This window comes from Phasianus colchicus, chromosome 5, assembly GCF_987193195.1.
Source record: "Phasianus colchicus chromosome 5, bPhaCol1.hap1.1, whole genome shotgun sequence".
NCBI lineage: Eukaryota > Metazoa > Chordata > Aves > Galliformes > Phasianidae > Phasianus > Phasianus colchicus.
Window position 1 is genome coordinate 12,833,967 of NC_143440.1, and position 26,694 is coordinate 12,860,660.

At 37.0% G+C, this 26,694-nt stretch overlaps 1 protein-coding gene across 1 annotated transcript; it reads left to right on the plus strand.

Annotated features, from left to right (window-relative positions):
- The first annotated feature begins 31 nt into the window (after window positions 1-31).
- Window positions 32-26,694, plus strand: NUCB2 (nucleobindin 2). Its single transcript, XM_031613881.2, has 13 exons — window positions 32-186; window positions 8,906-9,049; window positions 10,358-10,465; window positions 11,744-11,870; window positions 15,271-15,374; window positions 16,976-17,161; window positions 17,778-17,868; window positions 19,396-19,454; window positions 21,002-21,094; window positions 22,066-22,155; window positions 22,710-22,880; window positions 23,199-23,280; window positions 25,254-26,694. Exons 2-13 carry the CDS (start codon window positions 8,906-8,908, stop codon window positions 25,364-25,366), a joined length of 1,368 nt encoding a protein of 455 aa, XP_031469741.2. The 5' UTR covers window positions 32-186; the 3' UTR covers window positions 25,367-26,694.

Sequence of the window (26,694 nt, forward strand, 5' to 3'; positions counted from 1 at the left end):
TGCGCTCCCGGGGGCGGGATCTGTCCCCATGGAAACGAGAACCCGGGCCGCCAGAACGCCACCGGGCTGCCGCATCGTGACGCGCAGGTCCTCGGCGGGACCCCCGGGGGCTGCTCCCGCTCCTCACTTCCGCGCGCGGTTTCCATCGGAGAGGCAGCGGCTCCTCTCACGCCGCCGGGACGCAAGGTAACATCGCCTTCTCGCTGGCGGGCCTGCGGCGGGCGGGAGGCGTGCAGCGGAGGCCGGGCCGCGGGGCAGCTCCTGTCAGGAGAGCCGTTGGCCGCCGCGCGGGGCCGAGCCGGGCCGGGCCAGGGGGGGGCGCCCTCCGCGGCGGGCGCTTAACGGCCGCCACTCCTGTCAGGTTCGAAATAACGGCGGCGCGGCGGAGCGGCGCCCTGAGGCGGGGGCTCTGTGGCGCCTCCGGGGTGAAGCAGCGGCGGAGGGGGGAGGAGGTGTCGGTCCTCAGGAAGTAACGCGCCGGCAGCCCCGCGGGTGGGCGTGCGAGCGGCTCTCTTCAAAGCAGCAGGAGGAGTTGAGGCGCACCTGGCAGCAGCGCGCCTCGATGGGCGGCATTGCGCAACCACGGGGAAACCTCGGCTGCTTTGTCCCAAGGACGGGGATGGTCTCGCTAGAAATGCCTGTTGACGGTGTGCCTGCTATAGTGCTACTGGAGGAACTAAGTAAGATTCTGTAGCGCAAGCTCAAAAAATAATTCAGAAAGCGTGGAATCGTGGTCATAAAGAAGGACACGAGAAATACCATCTGTTGTCTGAGTTGTATTTGCTGTAGAGAAATAAAGCCCGGCATTTCTAAGATTAGACCATCAGCGCACCAAAACTAGGGCAGCGGGAGCGCATCATGGCGCTGAGCTTAGCCTGGAGAGTTGCTGTGTGTTCTTTGGCATCTACTTTTCTCACACACTGAAGAAAAATCCCGTAGGTGACTCAGTATAGAAACACTTCTATCCAGATTCTGCAGTGCCTGTCTCTCTCACCTAACCTGGTGAGCACAGGAAGGCTTTCTACTCCTCGGTCTGGGTAGGAGGTTCTTTACTCAGAGGGCAGTGAGGTCCTGGTACAGCTGCCCAGAGAAGCTGTGGGTGCCCCGTCCTGGAGGTGCTCAGGATGGAGCTGGATGCAGCCCTGGACAGCCTGATCTATTGGTGGGTGGCAACTCTGCTGACAGCAGAGGGTTGGAGCTCAATGATCTTTAAGACCTATTCCAATCTAAGCCTTTTTACGATTCTGTGAAAAGACACTCAAAATTTATTTGAAAGCACCTTTCATTATAACTTTTATAGACCTCTGCTTAAGGTTCAGAAAAGATTTTGAGAAAGGCCCATGTTTGTGTGAATGCTTAAGATCCACTTATATCTCTTACCATCAGTTGCTGCACCCTGATCTCGTAGTCACAGCACAAGATGTGCCATGGACTGAAACTATTAATCTGGTTAAATACAATAACTCCTCAGGTGTGAATTTGCTTCTGGCTTGATGCTGTAATAGAGGTTGGCAACTGATTACTTTGGTGTGAAATAATGTTAAGAAAAAAAACCCTCAAGGAAATACAAACTAAGCAACAACAACAAAAAAGGGTGCCTTCCAACCTCTGTGATTCTGTGAAAAGATTATTGCTGAATAAGAATAAGGGTGACTTGCCATATCTGGGCTGCAAAGCGATAGCAGTATTGCTAAGCCTAAACTTTTGAAGCATATTAAGCCAAGTTAAAAGTTTTATGTCTAAAGCTGCCCCCATGTGATACATACATGATTTAAACTGGATCTGTGAAGGGGAAGAACAGCAGTTCTTAGTGATAATAAAAAATGTAAAATATTTTAGTATTGACTCAAATGTCAGAAGTGTGAAAATATTGACCCATACTTCTAGTGATATACTGACTAAACAAGCATGCTTTACAAAAGAAAGATAAAATCCTTTACTAAGAAGTTGAAAGCCTGTATCAATGTTGCCTTGTTATGAACTCCTGTGCAGCAGTGGTGTTTGTTTAATAAACTCCTTCCCTATTCGTTTGCTCAGCAAGCAGAAGAGATCCTGGAAAGCTCCTGTAAGATACCTAACAGACAGACAGAAATCTTCTGGATAGGGATATTCTTACCTGTAGCTTAAAATACTGCTGAGTACTTAAGACAAATCAAATGAAATTAGGGGCAAAATTCATGTTAATTTTCAACAGGAGTAGTTTTGATTCTTATATGCATGGCTTGACAGTTGGAAAAATGAAAGAAAATGGTTAGAACACTTTTACACTTATAAATATGTCTTCATCATAGGTAATTCAGGAAACGTGTAGTCCATTTTTGTTATTACATTTCTGATGCTTTGTGTTCTTTATAAAACAAGAGCGAGATCTTTTGGCACATTTGGATTCTTAAATGTGTAGAAATCCAAGTGAATTAGAAAATGATGGCAGCTATCATTAAGTGGTTGAATATTTTTACATCCGGCTCCATGTTAGTTCTAATTCCTGTTAGCTATGTACTGTTTTCTGTCCAAAGGGAAAAAGGCTACTGAAGTCCTGATGCAATCAGTGTTTAATTTAATAAGATCATTTCTTGTTGTCTAGAGCAAAACGTGTACTAGTGGGTGATCCCATAGACTTCTTGAAAGGATTTTTTATTTGAGGTGAGAGTAAAAGCAAACTTTTCCAAGCAATATCTGTGTTGCAGGTGGTGACATACTGGAAATTAGATTGGTTTTTATACCAGCAGTAGCAAAATTGCTGCTCTCATTTATACAAAATGGATTTGGATCTGTGAGATTCCAGGTTTGCTGGTGTATTTTGTTCTGTGTATTTTGCTGTAGTACAGGAAGCTGTATTAACAGTAGGTTTATTTTGCTTTGTTTTGGTTTACTTCGCTTTTGAAGTGTGTAAGAATTTTATCACTGAATTCAATGTAAGTTTTTGCTTGCGTATTAGTTTCATAAATCTTTTCTTCTGAGCCAGCTTTCCTGGTAACAAGTGATAAAATCAAGCAGGTTCCTTTTGAAAACAAGACCAATATTTCAGCAGTCTTCAGTTTGCAAGATAGCTGCACAGAAACTGATACTGTTTTTCTAAAACAGTGTTTATGGTTCCTTGGAGGCAAGTATCATATAAACATGTACGTGCATTTGTGTGCACATGGGTTTTGAAATAGTGAACTATTAACATTGCCACAAAAAGGAAAAAACAGTTGTCTTTTCAGGCTTTACTTACAGCGGAGCTGTGCATGTGTAAGAGCAGGCTGTGCATGTTTTGCTTCTCTGCCATCATTATTTCTGGATAGAGGTGCCTTGTAAATAGTATTTGCTTCTTTCAAACTGGAACACTGGTATTTTTATTCCTATATAGCATCTCCTATCGTTTGGGTGACTCATTTAATAAAACAGCTGAACTGGTGAGAAGAAAGGATTCTGCCATCTTTATGTATCTCAGTAATATTAAGTAAAGCTATATTTATGTGCAGTCTTATTAAGTAAACGCTTCAAAAAATGAGAGCATGTTCTTGTGCAGTGCAAACTAAACTCTAGCAAAAGATTAGGAAAGCACTGCAGATTGAAACCTGCTGGGAATTGCTAGTGAACGTCTGAATCAGAGAAAAAATAATGAAAGGAAAACTCTTCTGTCTTGTGTGGGAGGGACATTTACTGAAAGAGGAGTGACAGAAAACAGTGCTTATGTAAAATTATTAAAAGGATTAAATCTCATACAGGAAGAAACCCGTGCAGATGTTCTTGTAATTTGGAAGATAACCTGTAAAGCAAAAAGCAGTGCAGATTTTAGCACCTTGTTTTCTGCATGTCTTTAAGAAATCTAGATCTACAAGTCTGATGTCCTGATAAAAGGAGATTTTCAGTAGAAAGAGAGTTTTAGCATAGCCTTATGAGCTGAAAGGGACTTTTACACTTGTTTCTCCAAATTATTGCCATATTTTAGCTGTGCTAATACCCGTTCAACTTACGGACAGATGCTGTGAAGCAGATGCATTACCTTTAAATTCATTAACTTCTGTCTTTGGTTAAGGTATGATAGCTTACAGTAGTCATGCAGCAAGTCTTCCTGAAAGAACATGAAGGTACTGTTATGTCAGGTGTTTCTGACCAAAAAATGTGGCAGAATAATAATCTGTTTATGTCTATTTCACACATTTTAAGTGTCTTTTTAGTGAATTGGTGAGCTAATCAATATATATCTTTTCAAATAATTTTTAAAGAAGTGGAAAAAATATGTGAAATTGAACACTATTTAAACTGCAAAATTGTAAGGAAAGGTATATTGTTGAGAGAGCTAGCTGAAAGTTCTGAGGGAGTGCTTTACATGGTTCATATATCTATTTGTAACATTCCCATTCTAGTATTGAGTTTAGTATATTCTTAGAAAGATGAGGATCATGAGATCTACTGTATCACCCATTTTGTTTCTGTTTTTTTGGGCAGCATTTCCCATGAAGAATGTTGGCATCTCCCATGTACAGCATTCAAATAGGAAGTCATGGTACAGACATGACTATTGAGAGTATTGCTATCATCCTGCATGTATGCTCTGTTGCTCACATAGGCTTAATTATTTGCATATCAGACAGAACACGAGTACTTCAAATGTGTGAATAGGTTGGCTTATTTTTTTGTTCTGCAGTTGTGTGTTAATGATGACATTATCCATCACAGCACGCATTGGTTTGGCAGGTACACACATGCAGTGTAACAACACTTACAGCTCTGTGCTGTTCTGCTTCGTATCATCTGCAGGCGCTGTACACTGATATCACTGTATGAGTTCACCCATCTCAGCCTTTGAAAATTTGACACGGAGCACTACTTATATAAAAAATAATTGTTGTTTTGCTAGGAAGGTGATGGAGATATCAGCTGAATCTGTGCTGTTCTCTGAACAATAGTTATTAAGTGAATGAGAAGTACGTCTGAAGCTGTGTAAAATAGGTGTGCTAATGCCATACTGAGCTGCTTGTGTTTGTGTTGCAAGCTTTAGAAGCTGCATTTTGTACATATTTTTCAAAGGCCATAGCTCTTTGTAATTCCAGTGCCTGATTCTGTTCCATTGAAGCTGATAGGAATCTCTGATTATGTTTACTGGGATCAAGATCAAGGTTGCTGGCAGACAGCCTATTTCTTTTTTCTTTTCCAATTCTATTTTTCTGTCCAGGCAAGTACATGGGTAGCTCTGTTTTCTGCTACCTCATTCTTGTACTCTCACTAAGAGTTTGTTGTTTTTTTTTTTTTTTAAATACTTTCTGCTCAGAGAAGTTCTGATTTTTTGTTTTCCCCCCAAAATATTAGCTTTGTTTATGAAGTGCAGTGTTTATCACCCTTAGAGGATTACTTTATGAGTAGTTCTCTTTATGAGGTATGAATATTTATCTCCCTAGCATTGTGGTGCTTAGCTAATTTGGAAATTTAAGTTTGCATATTTTTGATAAGAGCAGACTAGAGGTGCACTACCTTTCTATCTGGGTGAACTGTGTGTTTTTCTCTAGAACTGCTTGGTTTCCAGATGAAAATTGTAACATTAGCCTCATTCACATATTGTTTACAAAGTACCCACTGGATTATTGAAGTCAGCTGGGCAAAATTCATGTTTCTATTAAATTATTAAATAGCAGGAAGAGAAATAGTAGTTAATAATAGGCTAGAGCAAGGCACCCCATGGCAGAGCACAAGGATATATACTGTGCATTATGTATCACTCATGACAGTGACCAAATTGACATTGCTTTTCTTCTGCAGCACTGAGACTGTCAATTGTTTTGGTGGCTCCTTGTCCTTACAGAGGAAACTAGATCCTTGTTCTAGTCAGCCTTGTAGAGTCATAGTAAAATGCCTGGGAGGGATGGTCATCTCTAAGTGGGTTTCCCAATGGTCAGAAACTGCTCAAGGTAGCTGATAGCATGCTGAAGATGGGTTAAACTCTTAGTAGTAAAGTTAAGAGGAACAAAAACCAAAACACCCCTTTTCTTCTCGTCACTTCCCTCTAATTGCTGAATTTGCAAATCATGCTGAGTTGTCTGTTGCAGCTGATTAATGTCAGGCTTCACAGTGGGGCTGACTTGTCTCTCCTAATACGTATCAGTGTAGAGCACGTGACTCAGTTGTGACTGTCACTTTGGGCTGTCACTGTGACTGTCTAAAGTCACATCTTAGTCATCTGCTCTTAGAGAGATAGCTTTGATGAATATTGTCTTGGATTACTGGAAAACTAAATACAGTAACTCCATCTGCACTTGGTACTTATTTTTTTCTTTAATAATGTATTTCCAGCTTACTTGTTATAGCACAGGTTGTATAACCAGGTGAGTTCCTCAAAATGCTACTGGAAATCCTGAGTATAACATAATAGTCCGTGAAGTCAGCAGCAACATCTTGTTATCCATTTAGATCTTCTCTGCTTCTGATTCTTTCTAGTACTTCTGGAATATTTTTTGGCCTGTTTTTAATCAAAATGCTGATGATAAAGCCATCCTATGCACAGTCTGAAACAAAACTGTCTCATGGGCACTAGAAAGCCTTTTTTTGTTATTGTTGTTTCCAGAGCAGTGTATCGCATCAAATAGATAATAAAAACATTCTGTGGTATGTCCAGTCTTTCCCATTATGTATAACAGCACGTAATTACAGAGGCTGGTACTTTCAGAGGAGCCTAAATTACCTGTAAGCAGAAATCCCACTGAAAGCCAGAAGATCCAGTGGCAATCAGTTTGATTACAGCTTTTGATAGACAAGCTTTGTGACTACTATGGGGTAGTTGAGGATGATACAGCTCCAGCTGCCCATCTCAGATCCCTTCTCTTGCCTAGATGCCCCATTAATATCCTACAGAATTTCAGCTTTTTGTTTTGCCTGTTTTTTGTTGTTGTTTGTTTGCTTTTTATACTATAATACTTTCCATTTAGAGAAGTTATTGTCCTGGTTATTCATCCAGAAACGTTCAAAGGTTCAGGTTTCTCCTACTTATTTTTCAAATGCACCAGGTTGACAGATACCAACAAAGTGTTTACCTTACTTTTTCATCTGAAAAGACAAGTAAAATGCAAAATTTGACTTACTCATAACTGCACCTCAGTCTGCTTTGGAAATGAACCAACACCTTACAAATAAATAAACATTCAACAGTGTTCAGAGAGTAGCTTTAACACCAGACATGGCAATCTACTTTTGGAGAAAAAGAGGACAAGCTTAGATGACCTTGGCTGTGCTAGACAGGTAACAATAAGTGATGGGAGGTTAATGGTTGTCTGCCTGCTAAAGGAACTGATCTCCTGTGTAACGTATATTAATTTACTAATATTATCCATACTAATGAGCTGTGCCACTAATAGGTACAAACGCAGCAGATAGCTCTAGCACAATTCAGGACGACAGAGTTTAAGGGCTTTTTATTTTTGCTGTTTATAGTTTGGGTTTTGTTTGTTTTAAATAAATGGCAAAGTCGATCTGAGTTTCTAATGGGGAACTGACCAGTAGTGCTGATGTTGAATCTAGTGCTCTCATTGTGACAGCAACAGTAGCTCTTGCCATCCCATCTGGCAATGGTCAGATGTTAGTAATTTCAAAAATAAGAGATGTTTGCTATTACTGAGCAGAATCCACTTAGGTTCTTTTTGCTAAGATTGTATTTAAAAGAGTTTCAGAGAGTCCTTGTAATTCTCAAGCCTTTGATATAAAAGAAAAGAAATGGGTGTATTTTTACCTCCAGCTGTTCCATAGTTCCCCAACAGCAGAATAATACTTCTGCATTTCCCCCCTTTTTTTTTCTCTTAATAAGAGTGCATTCTTTTACATAATACTTATATGAATAAAGGATGTCAACAATACTTTAAATTAAGAAGCTGTCATTATGCATGTTTATTGCCTTAGTAAAGGGGCAACTTAATCCAAGCAAAGGTAGTGCTCCACTGTCGATTACCAGTACGTGTAGTCAGGAAAATGGGCACTGACACCATAATTAAAATTTGTCCCCTAACTTACCACCCCTCAGATAAAATCATCGCCATTGGATCTGGATACTTTTTGCTAGATTTACTTGCATGACTAGTTAAAGCATTTGCACAGGAATTATTCTTGAAGCAGGCATACTTTAGATTTGACTGCATTTTGTGTCTTTCACATATCTGAGCTAAGCATAGACAGCATTTAACTGACAAGTTTCACTAAGCAGGAAATTATCTATATTGCTAACTTAATATTGGAATTTGATGAAGTTTTCTGTAGCATAGCCAAAGACTCCGCACTTTCACAGTACTGGATGAATTGTCTTCAGAGAAATACTTACAGTTAGATGCTGGATTACCACATTTACTTTTCTTCCTGAACTCACACTGTTAAAGTATTCTATCTTAATAGATTTTGAATGAATGAATGTGTTTTTAATCAAATGCTTCTTTTGGGAGTCTCAGTCAACATGAAACAGACAATATGGCTTATAAAATATTTTGTCTTGCAAATAAAATTTGGAGAGGATCTTGGCTCCAGATTAAGAACTTGCTTCACTGCTGAAGCATAAGGACTGTAAGCATTACTACTCTAGGATCTGATTCAGTGCCGTGATTATCTTTAAGAATTTGCCAATTACTTCAGCAAACACGAATCAGAGTAGGAACTCTGGTATTATTTATCCAAGACTTGGCCATCCTAAGCAAGTACATGAACACCTCTTCCTGTCTTCAATGCAACACTGCTGTGTGCACAATGGTCAGCTATCTGCTTGTGTCATAAAAGCCTTTAAAATTAACGCTATATTTAATTCCTTGAGTTGTAGTGTTCCCTGAGAATAGCAGAACACATGGAAAGTAGGTTATTCCAAGTGTCTATATAGGAACATCAAATAATTCTAATCAAATAGTATGATAACATCATTCATGTTAATTTTTGTGACTTGATCTCATTTCAGATGAAGTGGCGATCTCTCCTGCCCCAACGATGTATTTTGCTGATACCATGTCTCCTGATGGCTTTGGAAGCTGTACCTATAGACATAGATAAGACAAAAGTCAAAGGAGAAGGTCACGTAGAAGGAGAGAAGATAGAAAATCCAGTAAGTGTAATGAAATAAATCTTCAGTGAAATAAGTAGTTTGTTTTAATTATTAGTAATCCTGCTATAGGAAGCTCCTATCCTGAAATTTAGGTGTCTTTTACCAGAGCTGTATTCAGGAAAGGAATAATATCAGCTAGGGTTATTGAACATGCTATCTGCTGTGGTGGGGTTCCATTTATATTTGTTCTCTTTTCTCTTTCACTTCTTGGAGCTGGTAAAGGTGAGATAGCAAACTGAATTGAATTCCCCAGCATACAATGGAAAGAACTGTTTATTTTTTCACAGGTCTTCTGTGAAGTGACTGAGTGGTGGCTTAGGAAATTCCATTCAGTGTTTTCAGTTCATTGTTTCCAATCGAAAAGGAAAATGTTTGATTAGGAGAATTCAACGACATTTCAGAAACAGAATTTTTTTTCAACAGCAGACATACTGTGTTTGTGAGTGCCACGAGCACGTCATAAAGATGAGTTTGAGATCTCAAATTTCCTGAAGTGCCAACTGTTTTTGTCAAGAAACAAATCTCCAATATCAGCTTTTAATAGCTGAACAGTGATGTTGTGCTGTGAGAGCCAAATAAATTCTTTTATTAAAGCAGACTTTCTTTCTTTCCAGAATGGAATTATTCTGTCTAGCACAGTTGTATTTGCTCTGGATTGGTCTTCTGGAGAGTGTTTCATTTGCACCGCACTACCATAGGAAAAATCAGAGTGTAGCATATGCCAGAGGAACCTTAGCTGATCTAGTAGGCTAAGTCCTGAGTGTAGCTCTGGTTTATCTGTCCTCAGTGCAGTTTCATTAATCTTATATTTGCTTTAAATGTTTCCCAAACAGGCTATCTGCTTCTTTTTTTGAAAGATATGCTGATTAAAGCCAAGTAAAACTTCTGGCTGTTGCTTCTGGCAGACTGGAGGTGGCTGCTTTTAAAGGCGGTTTTCTAGGAAATGCAGCAAATAGTCTCAACATTCTTTTGCATCTGGGAGAAAAGAACAGCAGTATTCTGAACCACTCTTAAATTCTTACAATTAATGAATTGCACTGTTTGAAAAGCCCCACTATGTTAACGTGATAGATGCTTGCATACAACGTGGTTTCCTCAATGCCTTTCTCCTCTTTGTCATCTGTTGCTGAAACAAATTAATTCTAAGTTCCTACAAGACAAAGATGCAGTTCACAAAAGTAGAAGATATATAAAAGAGCTGTAATACTTGTATTGCTGAGAATTGGATTTCAGTTATATGATAGTATTTACATGAAATGTATTGTTTGACAGTATATTCTATTCTAAAGTTAACATTCTTTTTTGAAGGATACAGGGCTCTATTACGATGAATATCTCAGGCAAGTAATTGACGTTTTGGAAACAGATAAGCATTTCAGGGAGAAACTCCAGACTGCTGACATAGAAGAAATAAAGGTGAGTATATTGTATATTAATTGAGGCTAATTAAGTCTGTCATAATGAACCCTGCAAGATGGACGTTTGTATATAGTTAAAGTCTTCATATTTTGTGAGACATTTTCTGTTTACCTAGGTATTCATCTCTTTATAGAGCTTTGTCTTTAGTAAAGGAACAGCAAGTTTTCTGTTAGTTAAAGAATATCCCATAGAATAATATAAGTACTCAAGTGCATGGTTTCTGCCTTCTGCCCATCTATTTAAAAAGCTGTTTCAGATTCAGCACAGATAGATACATCACAGATAGATGTACCACAAGAAAGCTGCAAGCCTAGTTCTCACTCAGTTTTTCCTGCTGGGTGATTTGGAACACTATTTCAAACAGAGGTTTATATGCCTTCTGAAGTGAAGATGGTGTATCATTTGTTGATGTGAAGACATGGAAGAGAATTACAAGAAAGTCACGTTTTCTATTCTGAGGAAATTGAGAAGCTGTGCTAGCAGCAATGTCAGCGTGCTGAAGTCAGGTATAAGATAGACTTCTGGCATTCTCCTCTGCTGTCCTTTCTTGAGTACCAGTCCAAATAGCACACGCTCCCAAAACCTCATTGTGTTTTTGTCTTTTGCACTCCAGTGGCTCTGTATGGTAGCTGTTCCATGTTCTCCTTTTATGAGCTAGAAATTTTGCACGAGACAGACAGGAAACAGCCTAAAGCAACAGAGAGGAAATCCTGCCTTTCGCATTTCTTTTAATCCCTCATGTTGCCATCGGCAGCTTTTGATTCCACTTTCTTCTGTGCTATAAGTGGGGTTACTCTTGAAGATTACTATGAATTACCAGAGCCCGATAAGTATGCTTGCAGTACACATTAAAGGCTGTTGCTGTGCTTGTATCGTCTCCCAACTGTTTCAGCTGTCATCAAGTGGCTGAAGAAAAAGCACTGTGCATTCATCTTGCAGCTCTTTTGAATTAGTTTGAGAATGTTTGATCAAGAAATTTATTATTTCTGAACCTCACAAGGTATTTCTGCTGCAAGGTCAAGCTTATGCTCTTTAAAAGGAACAAATGTTTCTGAAGGGAATTTCTAAACCTTTCTGGATTCTGCTCTGTGTCTATAGCCATGGGCCTAAAATTTTTTTAATATGCTCACTGAAAGACTTTTGAGATTCTTGTATGTATGGGCTACATTATGAGAAAAACTACGACTGGTCTGCTGTCTTGCAGCTCATATATAATGGGAATAGTAAAGGCTGCTTTCTTTTATGTTTTTATAGATCAGTTTTGTTTTTTGACAGAGTGGAAAACTAAGCAGAGAGCTTGACTTAGTAAGCCACCATGTGAGAACACGACTGGATGAACTCAAGCGACAAGAGGTGGCAAGATTAAGAATGTTAATTAAAGCCAAGATGGATTCTGTTCAAGGTAAGAATACAAAAACTAAGAAGGTGAACTGGGCACCTGTCCAATGCAAGCTAGACAAAATCTAAGTTACACTGTCCTTGATGTCAATAATAATAATTGTTTTCTGAAAGTAAGAGCGTCCTTTTTGATCTAGCCTATGGACAACAAATATATATCTTTATAGGAAATTGAGGAGAAAATAAAAGCCATCTGTATTTTATAAATAGCTAAACTTGATTCGGGCAGTGGATTTTTCAGATGCATCTAATCCTTTCTCAGCTTTTTTGGGTATTTTTGTAGTGCATCAACTTACAAATAACTCACTGAGAAATAGCCACGTTTTGATTATTTTAGAATACAAGACTGTTTCATGTATTTCAGGTAGTTTTTTTTTTAATTAATAGCCACTTAACATTATGTTTTCATTGTTTCTTTTTAAGTTCTTACTGGTGGAAAGGGGGCCGTTTTACAGATTTATGTCAAATGTTAAACATTTCAGTTCAGAAGATGATTTTTCTTATTTTTGAGGCAATTTGAAGGTCCTGAGTAAAGAGGAACATTTAAGGTGCAGAAACTTATCCATAGCATTTTTTAATTAATAATTAAATTGTTCAAACTTACATAGTTTGTTAAAATAAACTAAGTATACATATTCCTAAATAATCTGTTTGGTGCATAGTGAACTGGGAAATAACACTTACTATCTCTTTTTATTTATTACTGAAGAAGTTTTAAGGTTTTTACTTAGAGTGAGATCTGTAAGTTTCTTATTAGGTATCACTTTTTGAAGCAAATTAGTTTCTCAGAGATAAAGATTGTAACAGTGGACTGCATGTTCTTGATTTCAAAATGGCGTTTTTCACAAATATGATATAAGTACTGAATTTGCTTGAGCAGATTGTTTTCTTGCTCATTAAAAACATTATCAAGTTGCAGGGAGGATCACACTAACTGGATTAGGTAGTGTATCAATTTGAAGTAGACCAAGAAGAAGGATCCTAACCCCATTAAGCCAGACTTAGAGGTGGCAGGTAGGCCAAAGAAGTGGGTATATGCAGATGTGTCTAGGGGCTATTACTGGAGTTAGGAAAAAAATCAGATTAATTTGTGAAAGGAGGTATTTTTAGTATAGTTCCTTTCCAGTGAACACTTTCAATACTATCATAATATAGTGTATGAAGAATATAGAGTTTGCTGAGAACTTCAATATAACCGTGTAGAATCAATGAAATTTATATCAAGGAATATTATATAATCAAATAATATTAAGATGTTATAATAATGAAATAAGCAAGAGAGTTAGGCACAGCGAGACAAAGAGAATAAATAGGATGCTTACCCGTGTTGTGGGCTCGCTCAGGAAACTCCAGCGGAACGGATCTTCCAAAGAAAGAGAAAGAGAGATCCTTCCCTACTGGTAGTCAGCTCTTAAATTGGTCTAGGAGAGGTGGAGCCAGGCTCCACCCCTTCCTGCAGCACAGGTGAATTGCTTTCACCTTTGCTCCCATGGCTGACTCATTGCTCACCTCAGGTGATTAATCAGAGGTTCAGGCCGTGACTCAGCAGTTCCCATACAAACCTTTTTATTCTTTGCTTTCTTTTTCTGAAAGTTGTAATTCAGAGAGTACAGTCCCCCAGTAGCTGGGCAGTGCATACCAGACCTCCACAGGAAGTCAGTGCATTGCCTCACATACCTGTCAGACCTTGTGGTTCTTTTTTCTTAAGTGGCTTTTTAGTTGCAAAGAGCCTAATCTCATGCCTATATTGCAACAAGCACTCCAGCAGCTGCAACAGATCAAGCATGTTTACACATTCTGTCACTGTGTAAGTGTGATATTATATTTGGAAAGAACTGGAGCAGATTATACCTTTTCAAAATATTCAGATGACTATTAATGTGAACCAGTGCAATTCAGAAAAATTTTGTAAAGTTGATAGTGAGCCCTGCCACTGAATATTTCACATCACATGTAATTGTATGGTCAGGTTATCTACAAAGTACAGCTGCATCTATATGCTTATGCAGCACCTTGGGACACGAACAAAAATGCATTCTGTAGTAACAGCAGGTAGAGCTGTTTGATTTTCCTTGTATTTGATCTTTTAATATTTTCCATATGGTACAACTTAATATCTTGGTCCTTTATCTGATTAAGACCTGCTTTATTTGCACTCAGATGGATCAGGTCCAACAGACTTGTACATATGTTTTTCATATATTCAGTCTTGATCCAGATGTGTTTTTAAACATTTGTACCAAGATCCTGCTAGACTGACTAATACAGGACAAGAATGTTAGGAGTTGGATGATTGTCTCCAGGGTCAACTTTCAGATAATACAATAATGTGACAAGTAAATACTGTCAAATTGAATGAACTGTTTCTCCATAAATAGATTTGGGGGATTTTATTGTTTTGTTTGTTTTTTAAATATTCTAATACAACACTTCCAAAAAACATTCCATAAACAGACTAAGGCGTGTATATTTCAGTAAAAACTATGATCTCATCAGTGATAAATGTGCCCTAGACAATGTTTGCTGCTTTGTGATAATATGAATACAACACTGAGTGTAATAGTTTACCACAGGATAACAAGTTCGGAGTTATGTTTTCCTTTAATTTATTTTTTTAAGATGAATCAAGTATTTTTTACCAGCTCATTTAGTAAAAGGTGTTCAGAATTGTTACCCATAACATACCAAAGCACAAGCTGCTTAAGATAACATTATTATTTAGCATTAACAGTCAGAAAACAAAGCAGCTAGAAAAGCTTGTAATTGTAGAAATGTATTTTACTGTTAATGCATTGTATACTGATATTATTGGGTACAGCCCCTGTCTTAAGAAAGGAGAAACATTTGCAGCTTTTAGAGAAAGGACTTGGCTCTCTGCTGTCCTATGTTTCTTGTTTTGCACAAATGAAATTTGAATTTCTGGTTATCAGATTTGATTTTCAACCATGTATCTTGCCATATCCATCTATCTAGATACATACATACACACACACACAGTGAATGTTTCATTCACAAAATACATTGGGCAAGTTAGAAGAGTTAGAATTCTCAGATACAAGTTGTTAGCTGTAATAGCTGAAGTTATATCTCATTTATATAAAAAAAAGAAGAAGAAAATGTTTTGGTTTGTAGAGCTCAACTGATTGTACATTTTCTTGCTGAAAAGCAAACCTCAGTATATTAAATTATTGTGTGCAGTGCAACACCTGGCACATTAAAAGGAATACAGTGCAAATTGCTATCAAGTGTGCTGATCTCCTTCAGGTAAATCTGCTTTATAAGTGTTAACATAAATAAGACACTCAAGGCACAAACACCTTGTGAAAGGACTGAAATTCCTGATCTTTCTTGCTTTCAAACTTATTTTAATGTTTTATGTTTGTACCTGTACCTCCTTCTTTCAGATACTGGCATAGACCATCAGGCTCTCCTTAAACAGTTTGAGCACCTGAACCATCAGAATCCTGACACATTTGAGCCTAAGGACTTAGATATGTTGATCAAAGCAGTAAGTGTTAAATGCAAAATGCTGGGGGTTTATTTTATTTGTATTAATTACATTTTTTCATCTGGTAAAGGCAAACACTTTACATGTACTTCTTCTTTCTTTTTTAAAGGAATGACTTGCAGTTCTCTGTTTCAGAGAAAAGTCAGTTATCTGCGTGGCACACTTGAAAGCTTTGTTTCTGAAGAGACCATACATTTTGGCATGGCATCTTAACAGGATTTGCATTCACGTGCCAGTACAGCCAACTTTGGGAATAAAACACAACTTTCTGAAAGCGCTTGAATTAAGCACAGTATTGAGAGAGGCACATCTCTCCCAAACCTATTTCAAAGTGATTTAAGTGTCTGACAGTGACATAAATAGTCATCCCTAAACTAGCCATTTGAATTTGGGGATCTGTTATACATACATCTGAAGGAGAGCAGAATTAAGATACCAATATCAGAAGTTGCATGTATTGAGCATGGAATTTGATGTCCAAATACCATCAACAAGTGACACTTTTTTTTTTTTTAATTCCAGTCAGTGTTTATTAAGACAATACAGTTAAACTAAGCATGGAATAGGTTTTTTCAACTGCTGTGAAAAAATATATTTCCCTGAGGGGAAAAAAGAGAACTTAGTCTCAGCTGTATGACAGCACTCCGTTCATGAGAAGGCATTTTATATTTTCAGAGTAAATGGGAAGACTTTTTAAAAATAAAATCTATTTTAAGCTTTGTTCATTTCTTGTAGATTTTTCTATCCTTGGAAATTTTAATCTCAATTTTTCTGTAAAATTATTCTCTCTATATATATTTACACATATATTGAAGTTTCTTGCTGTTTCTGAGAGCTGCTGAGAAAATTCTAGTTAGTTAGGAGAAGCATATCCTCAGCAGGGCAGTTCTTTCTCTTATGACATCATTTTTCTTCTCTTGTCAGCTGAGATATTGACCTATTGTAATGGGTAATGGGGGGTAGTGGAGGTGTTAGAATCATTTATGAAGAGTTTCAATTGATCAAAAAATTATAAATAGCAGAAAGACTTTATTCAGGTATGAATGTGTTACTTTGAAAAGCACTAGAAGACTATATCTTTTAATAACTTGAACTGAAAATGATACAGCTTTAAATCTTATATATGTCAGAAATTCTCACACTTTTCTCTCCATTTAAGTGGTTTTGTTGATTTAATGTGTAATAAGCTGCTGGATAGTAGCATTGTAATACTGCATTATTAATGGAAAGTTTAAACTAGAAATTCTTACACTATTTGATGCTGTGCTTATTTAGCCCAGAACATACCTTATTGTTAACTAATGAGAAAGAATACCTCAATGCTTTCTTACTAGAAGTTTAGTTGCAAAAGAATTCTAAGCAGTCAAACCTTTGCAAACTTTGTTCTTTGAAGGTAATAGAAGAAATGGGGAAAGATGTTTTTGTATTGCTGTCAAGGAAAGGAGGACCACCAACCAGTTTACTTCATGTTTAAGAGGGGAGTGGCAATATGGACAGCCTTGTCCACATGCCTGGACGATGGTTTTTCACATGATAATGTATGACATGCATTAACATAGTCACGTGGTGTAATCATATGTACATAATATTTATATTTATAGGCTACAAGTGACCTGGAGAATTACGATAAAACCCGCCATGAGGAATTCAAGAAATATGAAATGATGAAAGAACATGAGAGGAGAGAGTATTTAAAAACATTGGATGAAGAAAAGAGGCAGCGCGAAGAATCCAAATTTGAAGAGATGAAAAAGAAACATGGAGATCACCCTAAAGTTCACCATCCTGTAAGGCTACAGTCTATTCTTACGTATTTGGAAGGAGGGTTTCCTTTCCAGTTGATAATGAGAAGGATGTATTATGTTTCTTCTCATGATTTGCCTCTTTTCACTGACATAGAAGCAGAGAACAGGAGTAGTGCTGAGAGCTTTAGAAAACCCACCACATATACTTCCCTTTTTTCTGTATTCTATTTACTGGCAGAATTATTATTTACCAAGTAGCTAAAATTCACAAAAAGAGAAAAGAAGGGTATTTGAAAATGTAGGGGTTCCTGCAGGGAACTGCATCACAGCACAATTTGCTGTAGGAGCAGCAACTGATTGAATTTACTTCAGCTAGATGAGTCTGTGTGGCAATGACTGATAATTACAGGCATTCCTTTCCTGAGAATATACCTTTTTTGCCTTGTCTTTTTCCTTGGGCCTTTCTATCTAGTAAAAGTATGTGACCTGAATTAAAGGAAATTATAATGATTATATTTTGAACATTACTAATTAAAAAAAAAAAAAAAAAAAACCTGTCAGAGAAGCTGGAGAAACTGTAATACAAGTATGCAAAGGAAGGCTGTAAAAGTACCCTTAATCATCTTTTGAATATTTTTCCTTTGTAACCAATTTATAGGGAAGCAAAGATCAATTGAAAGAGGTGTGGGAAGAAGCAGATGGGCTAGATCCAAATGAGTTTGACCCCAAAACATTCTTCAAATTACATGGTAAGAGATTTGGTTTAACATTAATTTAATTAGCAAATGCTGTGACTTTCTTTTATGTCCTCAGCGAAAGATATTTTCAGCAAATTTGCACTATGCTGGGAAAAAGAGTTAGAACTCAAGCAAGTTGAGTGAATCCAAAAGGTATAGACGAGAACATATCTGTTAGTGTCCACATCTACTGTGGAGTCAAATGTGGCCTAAATGTTGAAAATGGAATTTTGTTTAAATGCTCAAAAAATGAAACAGCAAGTAACCAGAAGTAGTTGCTCAGTGAAGTAAGAGTATTTACAGGTCTGTCCACAGCCGTAACTTTGCTCACACACTGTACACCAAAGATAAGTCCTCAGGGGTGTGTTGAGGAAAACCTGCTTTCTTCACATCTTCGCAGAGAAGTACCAGACACTCCTTATGTTTGAAGTGGTCTTGAAACTTCTGAAATTGCTTGACACTTCTAATACTGCCTTAAAAAAAAAACCAAGTCCAAAGTGCTTCTCAACACTTCCTGTACATTTCTGAGCAGTCTGTGATTAGAAACAGTGAAATAGTAGCTGAGACAAGGATGCATCTCAGTAGGCATTTTGCTTTAAATAAGATTATTTAAACATGTAGCTAATGTTGATCAGTGCTTCATAATCGGGTATCCTTAAGCAGAACCTATCTGTCATTGGACTATTAAGGGTTAGATAGTACAAAAAATTTGACTAATGCCAATGACGACAATTTAATTAAAGCGTTATAGATAAAGTCTAGCCTTTTATTTTGGTTTATAAATATATAGAAAGAAAGCCTTATTTCTTCTTTGTAGGAAGAGATCTTGAAACATAATTATCTGAAAATTTTTAGTACTTATTTTATGCATGTCATTCCAAAACGGCAGTAGCCAAAATAACCTTTTCCCTGGGAGCTTCTGCATCGAAAACTTTGAATTAAACAAAAAATACTGCATAATAACTCATTTAAAGTAGCCATTCCCTTTCTATTTCAGAGGTTTTATAACATTATTCAGAATTGGATGTAGCATGCAAAGTATACCAAGTATTCTCTTATTTACATTGGTCATCAAGACTAATTTTATACTGCTGTTTTTTTAAGCATTGCATATTTACGTACATTTTTACAAAATTCTGTTGTTATTTTGGAATTGTACTGTTGGCTAACAATATTTTTCTGTTCACTTCTGTTATTCTTGGGTCTGTTTACAGATTTAGTTGTTAAATTGGGACAAATTGTTCTCAGCTATGTTTTTTGGCAATTGCACTGGGTGCAGTCTTGTGACCTAATTCAGCTTGCTGAGAACGAGGGGCAATACTTCACACTTATCCAATCACTTGTTAACAGCCAGGTAGTGAAAAATGATGATACAGATCAGCTGATTCTTGATAAAAGCCAGAACAGAAAAGTTGGCCTATGAAACCAGAATCTCCTTAAACTATATTTTTAATCTGTGTGGGATGTATGCACTGATGCTTAATTCATGGAGATTTTCTGTCCATAATTAACATATATTTTCAACACTTTTTATTTTAGATGTCAATAATGATCGTTTCTTGGATGAGCAAGAATTGGAAGCTCTATTTACAAAAGAGGTAAAAAAAAAAAATAAAAATCTGAAGGTTCACTTGTTTAAAAAAAATATTTGAAGGAATGCCTGTTTTTTCTTCAAATGCATATGGAGGTTTTGGACTACAAATAAAACAATTTATTTTGATATTTAAGCACCCTTAATATTTATACACAACTGTAAAAATATACAAAAGCTGGGAAAATAAAGTATTTCAAACTTAGGACTCAGATAATAGACATGTATTTATTGATGATATACTCTTCTGCCAGAAGTTCAATTGAGATTTCATTATTAATCCTCTGGACAGTATACCTGTACAATTTGCGGTGTAGAGCTGCAAATCTGCTTTGACTCAATGCAGTCCAGTAGGTTTTGAAGTTGAGTAGCTGTGCACACTCAGTGCCAGTCATAAACCTTATAGAGAGAAAAAGGGTCACAGTCACTGGAGAATACTTAGGTTGTATTTCTTCACAAAGAATCAGAATGAATTCATTTGCCTCATCAGTTCTAAGTGCTATATGATGAAGGACAACACGCTGTAGAAGTGGCAGCAGGGATTTCACATTATTGGCATCTAGCTAGTTTGGATCACAGGTAGATTTGGTAAGGCAGGCAACCCCTTAGTTTCTGTAAGCTGCACTTAAAAAGCAGAAATATTAGTACTTTTTTGCCTCCCAGAGTGGCAGCAAGATACTGATACTTCAGAAACAGTGAGTAAACAGAAGGCCTTGGCCTTTGTGTTTTTTTGGTAGGTTCTGTCTTCTTGTAACAAAGAAAAGCTTCCCATGCAAAGATCCAGTATTATAGCTGGCACTAATGAGCTTTAGAATTTGTTAGAATTCCTTTTCGATTTCATGAATCAGGGAGTAAATGTGCTTTATGTTACATATGCAAGACTATAAATCTGAACTACTGTAGAAGTGAAATTTTCGAAGTACTAATTTTTAACGGTATGGTTGTTGTAATCCCTTTATGTGCTACAAAAATGTACAGCAGTCTTTTTTGACAAGTATGTCCCAGCATTTCACAGTGTTGTGATTTAAAAATTAATAATCTGGGGCCTTTTCATCTATGACAAAGAAAGCTAAGCTAAATTGCTTAGAAAACAAAAGAGAAGCAAAAAAATGCATGAACTCACCAGAAAGACACTGTTTAAGAAAAGAAGTGGACAATTAAGCTTAGCACTCAGTTTATCTTTTGATATCCTGAATGCTTATGCTGTGGACAGCATGCTCAGATAAAAAAAGAATTGCTCTTTCCTATTCAAGAAACTCTGGAAACTCAGTTTGCTTTGAATCAAACATGAATGCAGACTGCATGCTGAGGTCGATGTCTAAAGCATTGAATTTCAGTAGAGCACATGAATTAACTGAGAACTTCTTCCTTAGCAGCGATGACATGTTCGCTTGTTACTTAAATACTATGGTAAAAAATAAGTGTAAATCTCTTATACATGCTTGGAAAAATGCTGAACTCACGTTTTCAGCTGTCTCAAGCTACTACTCCAAATTCATCATTTGAATTAGCAGTCGTTTCTACAAAATAACATTTGCTAAATTTGAATTTCAGCTAGAAAAAGTTTATGATCCAAAAAATGAAGAAGATGACATGGTTGAAATGGAAGAAGAGAGGCTGAGAATGAGAGAACACGTAATGAATGAGGTATAGACTGATGTTTAATAAAGCTGATGTTTTCCTACTACATTAAAAAAAAAATAGTCCTAATACTAAGGATTGTTTAAGTACAGCAGACGGGCTCAACATTGTTATTAGTGCTGAGATCAGAAAGCCACAGTTTTCAGCTCCTATCTTAGGTCAGTGTAAATGTCTGCAGACTAGATCTGTTTTTATTTAAAGAAATTCCAGAGGAGGACTTGTACTATAGCCTCACTTTGAAAATACTCAGATTTAATACAAATTCCCAGTGAATTTTGTTAAGCAGGGAAGACTGTGAATGTCCTCTTACACTTGGCAGTAGGGTAATATTCTGTGGAAAGACAAAGGAAAGCACTATCTTCTGTTTTTTGTCCTTTCAAAAGAGACGTGAGCTCAAGGCATTATTTATGACAATGAGTTCTCATTAGTTTTTTGTTCAGGAGGCAGAGGAAAGGAAGATGATGTTTTGAATCACTCTCTTTTCGCATGCATTTTTTCTCTCTTCAACTTTATTTCTTAAGCGTGAGGATTGGAGCAAGCCTGGACTTTCATGAAGGAAGGAATTTCTTCTCTTCCCCTTAAAGGTTTCTGACACAGTTTCAGCTTTGTTTTGAAATCTCCCTATCCAACAGTAGAGATTGCTCTGACTCAGAATTACACTGTTATTATCAAAAAGCTACATTTTTTTTTTTTCTCAAAAACATCAGGCATGCTACTATAAAGCAATGGAGCTGCAGCCACACGTTTTTCTGATTAATTCCAAGTGAAATGTGAGGATTTACTTTTTATTTCCATTTTTATTAAACTATATGAGCTTATAAGAAACATTTTTAGAAGATGTTGCAGGCATTCATTTGAAAATGGGATATTTTAAAAATAAAATGGTTGTATTTGAAGATATTGACGTAACAAAACTAAATGTTCAAATGTTTTCTCTACCAGAACCCATCCTGAGTTTATTTTTTTGCTTCAAACAGGTTGACATCAACAAGGACAGATTAGTAACTTTGGAAGAGTTCCTGCGAGCTACAGAAAAAAAAGAATTTTTGGAGCCAGATAGCTGGGAGGTAATGAGAATGTATTCCAAGTGCAACATACTGTACTATTACCATCACTCTAACCAGGAAACCAAATGGCATGTGTCTGACCTTTGCCTTTTTTCAATCCTGTTTTGGTATGTGTGTGGTTAAACGCCCTAGCTAAATGCAATGTACAAAATGTAACAGACTAATACTGTACAGATGTAATCCTTGTGGTCCACACACAGACAGAAGTGGTCTTGCACTGCCACCACGTGGATCCTAGAAGATCTTTATCCACATGCTTTTCAAACATAAAATGCACATTTCATTTATGAATCACTTTAAAGGGGAGATACAAGCTCAGTTGGAAGCAAGAGGTTTTTTTTTTCCTCTTACCTCTAAATCTGTAGTAGAATCTTGCTGAGAAAATAGCTGAGAAATAGCTATTGTACTGTTTAAGTAAACATACCAACTCTTTATATAATCATTTAGTGACATCTAGTGAACTGTACAATTCAGCTAATAATTATTTCAGTGGAAATATGATCAAAATAGATATGCATTCCTACCCAAGTATTCATGTTTGTGTTTTCTTGCAGACATTAGATCAACAGCAGCTCTTCACTGAGGATGAACTGAAGGAATTTGAAAGTCATATTTCTCAGCAGGAAGATGAACTCAGAAAGAAGGCAGAAGAACTTCAGAAACAGAAGGAGGAGCTACAGAGGCAGCATGACCAGCTTCAGGCTCAGAAACAAGAGCTTCAGCAGGTACACTTGTGACAACAGAATTTTTTCTCTCTCTTCTGTGTTCTTATACATGTAAAGGCTTATGACAGTCCCCAGCTCTGCAGCGTCTTTCATCTTGATTTCTCTTAGGAATCTCAGTTGAATTTTAAACAACAGCATTATTGCAGCATGTCATAATCCATTACTTCAGAGCAAACAGTGAAAGCATCTCAACTCAGTAGTTTTCCCGCTAACCAAGACTCAACGTAATGATGTGCACATATTTCCTGTGTGTATTCACTTATATCAGAGAAAGTTGACAGTGAAGTTTTTCAACTGTGTTACTTTGTTTTTCACCAGGTTGTAAAACAGATGGAACAAAAGAAACTACAACAAGCAAATCCGCCTGCAGGACCAGCTGGAGAACTGAAATTCCAACCCCGTATGTATCTTTCTGTAAAGTTTGTGTACTTTAAGATCTCCGGCACTACAGTCATTAAAAATACATTTTCTGTTCAAACTCTTAATATGATGTGGTTTTAATGATCTCTGTAGGGAGGCTCACTAAACTGTCTTTAAGTATGGAAGCCTTTTAAAACGCTACTGAAATCTCAGCAATTTTATATTTGTAGGGGGGAAAAAAAGAGTTCTAACTTACAGCACCAGATGGACAGAGAAAAGATTGCAGTTTGTTGGAGTGTTTTGCATGTCAGTCTAAAAATAGAGATCTAGGATAAGTCTGATATTCAGAGAAGAGTAGGGGCATACAAATGACCACACCTATCTAATGTCCTGTGGCTGCATTACCAGAGATAGGTGCATTAAATGTAGTTTGCCTTGCGCAAACATGTTGTAATATACCTCAATTGAATAGCAAGAATGTGAAATTACAGTCATTTAAGCTTCATTGCTTGTTGTACAACCATGCTCCTGATCCCAAGATGTCTGCACAAGCACTAATGTTGGCGCACCTATCATTTAATGGCTATCAGTAGTTAGGCAGCTAGATGAAAGCTGTCTCTTGGCTATTACTCTCTTAGCTGTATCCTGGAATTCCAGATTGTAATCCAGAATTGTGGTCCCAGTCTCTGGCTGGGGAACAAATCAAAACATTGAAATGCTTTCAACATGTCTGTTCTCTCTGCATTTAGCATAACATGATGTGACAAGTTTAAGACAACACGAGCAACCAATTGCTTCAACATGCACAGACAATAAAGTCACAATAAATCATTCCATATGATTATTGGTAACAAAAAAGAGGCCAGGTATATTTTAGCACTTCTTACCTCTGTTCTTCCATACATCCAAACATTTTCCTCCCCACTAATATGGCTTTATTGGCTTCCATGTTTATGTGCTAACATTGTCAGTACAGCTCAAGGAATTTTTAACATCTTGAACATAAAGCTTTGGGCTGTATCCAGTCAGCCTTTTGAATATTGGAAGGACTTAACAGCACCTGTGGGGCCAACAGTGAGGTTTCAAACCTGAAATGCCATTTTCAGTGATTACAGCTCACTTTGCTGAGTATCTTGGAATTATATCCTCAAGCTACTCAGTTTTATGTGCAAAGCAAGAAACAATGGAATTTGAACAGCAGTTTCATTTTGTCTTTCATTTGCTTCAAAACTGCTTGGGGCTAATATCAAATTATAATCCTTAGTTACAATAGTTTGTCTTCCCTTCAGTAAAAACACAGTTTGTAATAGCAGATTTCTTGGACTTGGTTTTTAGTGATATATTTTTTAACAGTGGCTTGGCCCCAGCCAGAGACTGGGACCACAATTCTGGATTACAATCTGGAATTCCAGGATACAGTTAAGAGAGTAATAGCCAAGTAACTGATAGTGTTCTTAAAACTTGTATTATTTTTATGTAAAAAGTTTTTGTAAGTTATTAGACAAGTATCCTAAGCTTTCATTTTATTAGCCAAAACTATTCACTATTCAATGTCTGAGTTAAGGAAGTCCCAACTATGAAAGCTAGCATTCTGAGGGAGGCAAAGGGAGGAAGTTGTAAAGATTGTCAGCGCAGTAAGGATTAAAATACAGAAGCAAGTTGTTCATTTTTTTTTTTTTTCAAGCTTGCTATGTTATGATTAAAGGTTTCATAAACATGTAGTATGTTTTAGAAAGATTAGTATCCAAAAAGATTATATAAATAAAAACATTTTTACTGAAAACAGAAGCAACTAGTAATCTAAGAAATTCTGAATATTATCATTTTGCAGCCTGTTGGGTAAACTCAATCTGATTTCATTTTTAGTCACATAAATTCCAGCTTCCAATTACAAAATAAAAACAGGTGGTTCAGTTTGATTGTCTGTACACTAGAAACATTACTTTAGAGACTTCTCACATGTGGAATTCATTTAATTGAGAAATTTTAAGCAGTTTTATTTCTGTTTTACAGCTGGCGAGCACAAAATTGAAGAAGCACCAAAACATCCTGCAGGAGGTGATCAGCCTTTACCACCAGGACATATCCAAGAACCAGCTGCTAGAACTGATCAAGTTCACCCTTAACCACTCGTGCCTCAACTTTATAGCATCTTTATTATTTTGGGGGGAGGGTAAAAAAGGAAAGGGAGAGGGACAAAAAAAAAAAAAAAAAAAGGTAATGAACTCTCCACTTTCTTTTCCAGATTGTAAAATCACCAGGAATGTTAGAGATTAAATATCAATCAGACTTGAATCATAAATTAATTTTCTCTCCAGTACATCAGTAAGAAAGGCAGTGGGGATCATTTAACAGCTGTAATGGAGGAAAAAAATAAGGAAACTTATTATTAAAGGTTTTTACGGCCAAGGGACTCAGCTCTTGGACCATTCTGTTATAAAAAGAGGGAGGAGATGTATGCCATTGTGTGTTTAGGCATGAATTGCTACCTTTTCTGAGAAGCAGCAGCAAACTGAACTGAATATCAAGTTAGGTCTTGTTTTATGTAGAAACTCTTTCCAGAAATGTTGAGAAGCAAAGTACAGGGAAACAGATCATAGACAAAGGCCTACCATTTCCAGCACTACCAACCACTTTCTTCTTTTGAGACCAAATAAAAATGAAAATTCTTATGCTTAACTTTTAGAAAATTTGCACTTTCTAAAATTTAACCACCACAAACAATTGCATGTAACAGTGAATACTTTTCATGTTTACAGAAGTCTAAGAATTTCACTGTAAGCCTTTCAAAAGGAATACTGTACTTCTAGTGGATTGGTCGGAACTGTCCTTATTAAGATTAACTCTCTGTAGCAGTTGGCTCACTCATTTGGCTCTGGGGATAGTTCTTTTGTCCCTGTTTCTTTCATCAGGTGCCAAGTGATCTCAAAATTTTGCATGCTATTAAATAAGCTTTTTATGTTGATGGAAATATTGTACAAAACAGAACAAGACTCACTGTCTTTTTCTGCACGGATTTTCCTACCTCTTGTGGTAGTACCAGATATTTCAAAATGCACCATGTGCTTCTAAAAGCTCTTCTCAGACATGAATCTTTGACTTGTTAAGAGTCTCACTGTTAATATGTATTTGTCTTTCAGCAGTTAGTTGATGTAGGTTTATGAAATGTCTAAAACAAGGGTGCTACTTGATTGTATTATTTTGGTATAGAACCAGGATAGCTCCCTCATATTGTAAGCCAAGATTTTTCAAAAACCACAAAAAACCAACAACAAAACAAAAACTCAGCAGCAAAAGTTGTCTTTCCTGTGGGTTTTGCTATAACGTCGAAAAGCTGTGTGATTGTCCTTCCTTGTCATCCACTTCAGACTGAGTGTAAAGCCTCCTTCTTTTTGTAGCTTTGTGTTTGTTTGTTGTTGTTAAGAAAAAAATATGGATTGTTCTGATTGTATAA

Bases quoted from the DNA above. Each gene is read 5' to 3' on its own strand.
- NUCB2 (XM_031613881.2), top strand. From the start codon at position 8,906: ATGAAGTGGCGATCTCTCCTGCCCCAACGATGTATTTTGCTGATACCA. The intron at 9,050-10,357 runs GTAAGTGTAATG...TCTTTTTTGAAG, and splicing joins GAGAGAAGATAGAAAATCCA to GATACAGGGCTCTATTACGA. The intron at 19,455-21,001 runs GTAAAAAAAAAA...TTTGAATTTCAG, and splicing joins AAGCTCTATTTACAAAAGAG to CTAGAAAAAGTTTATGATCC.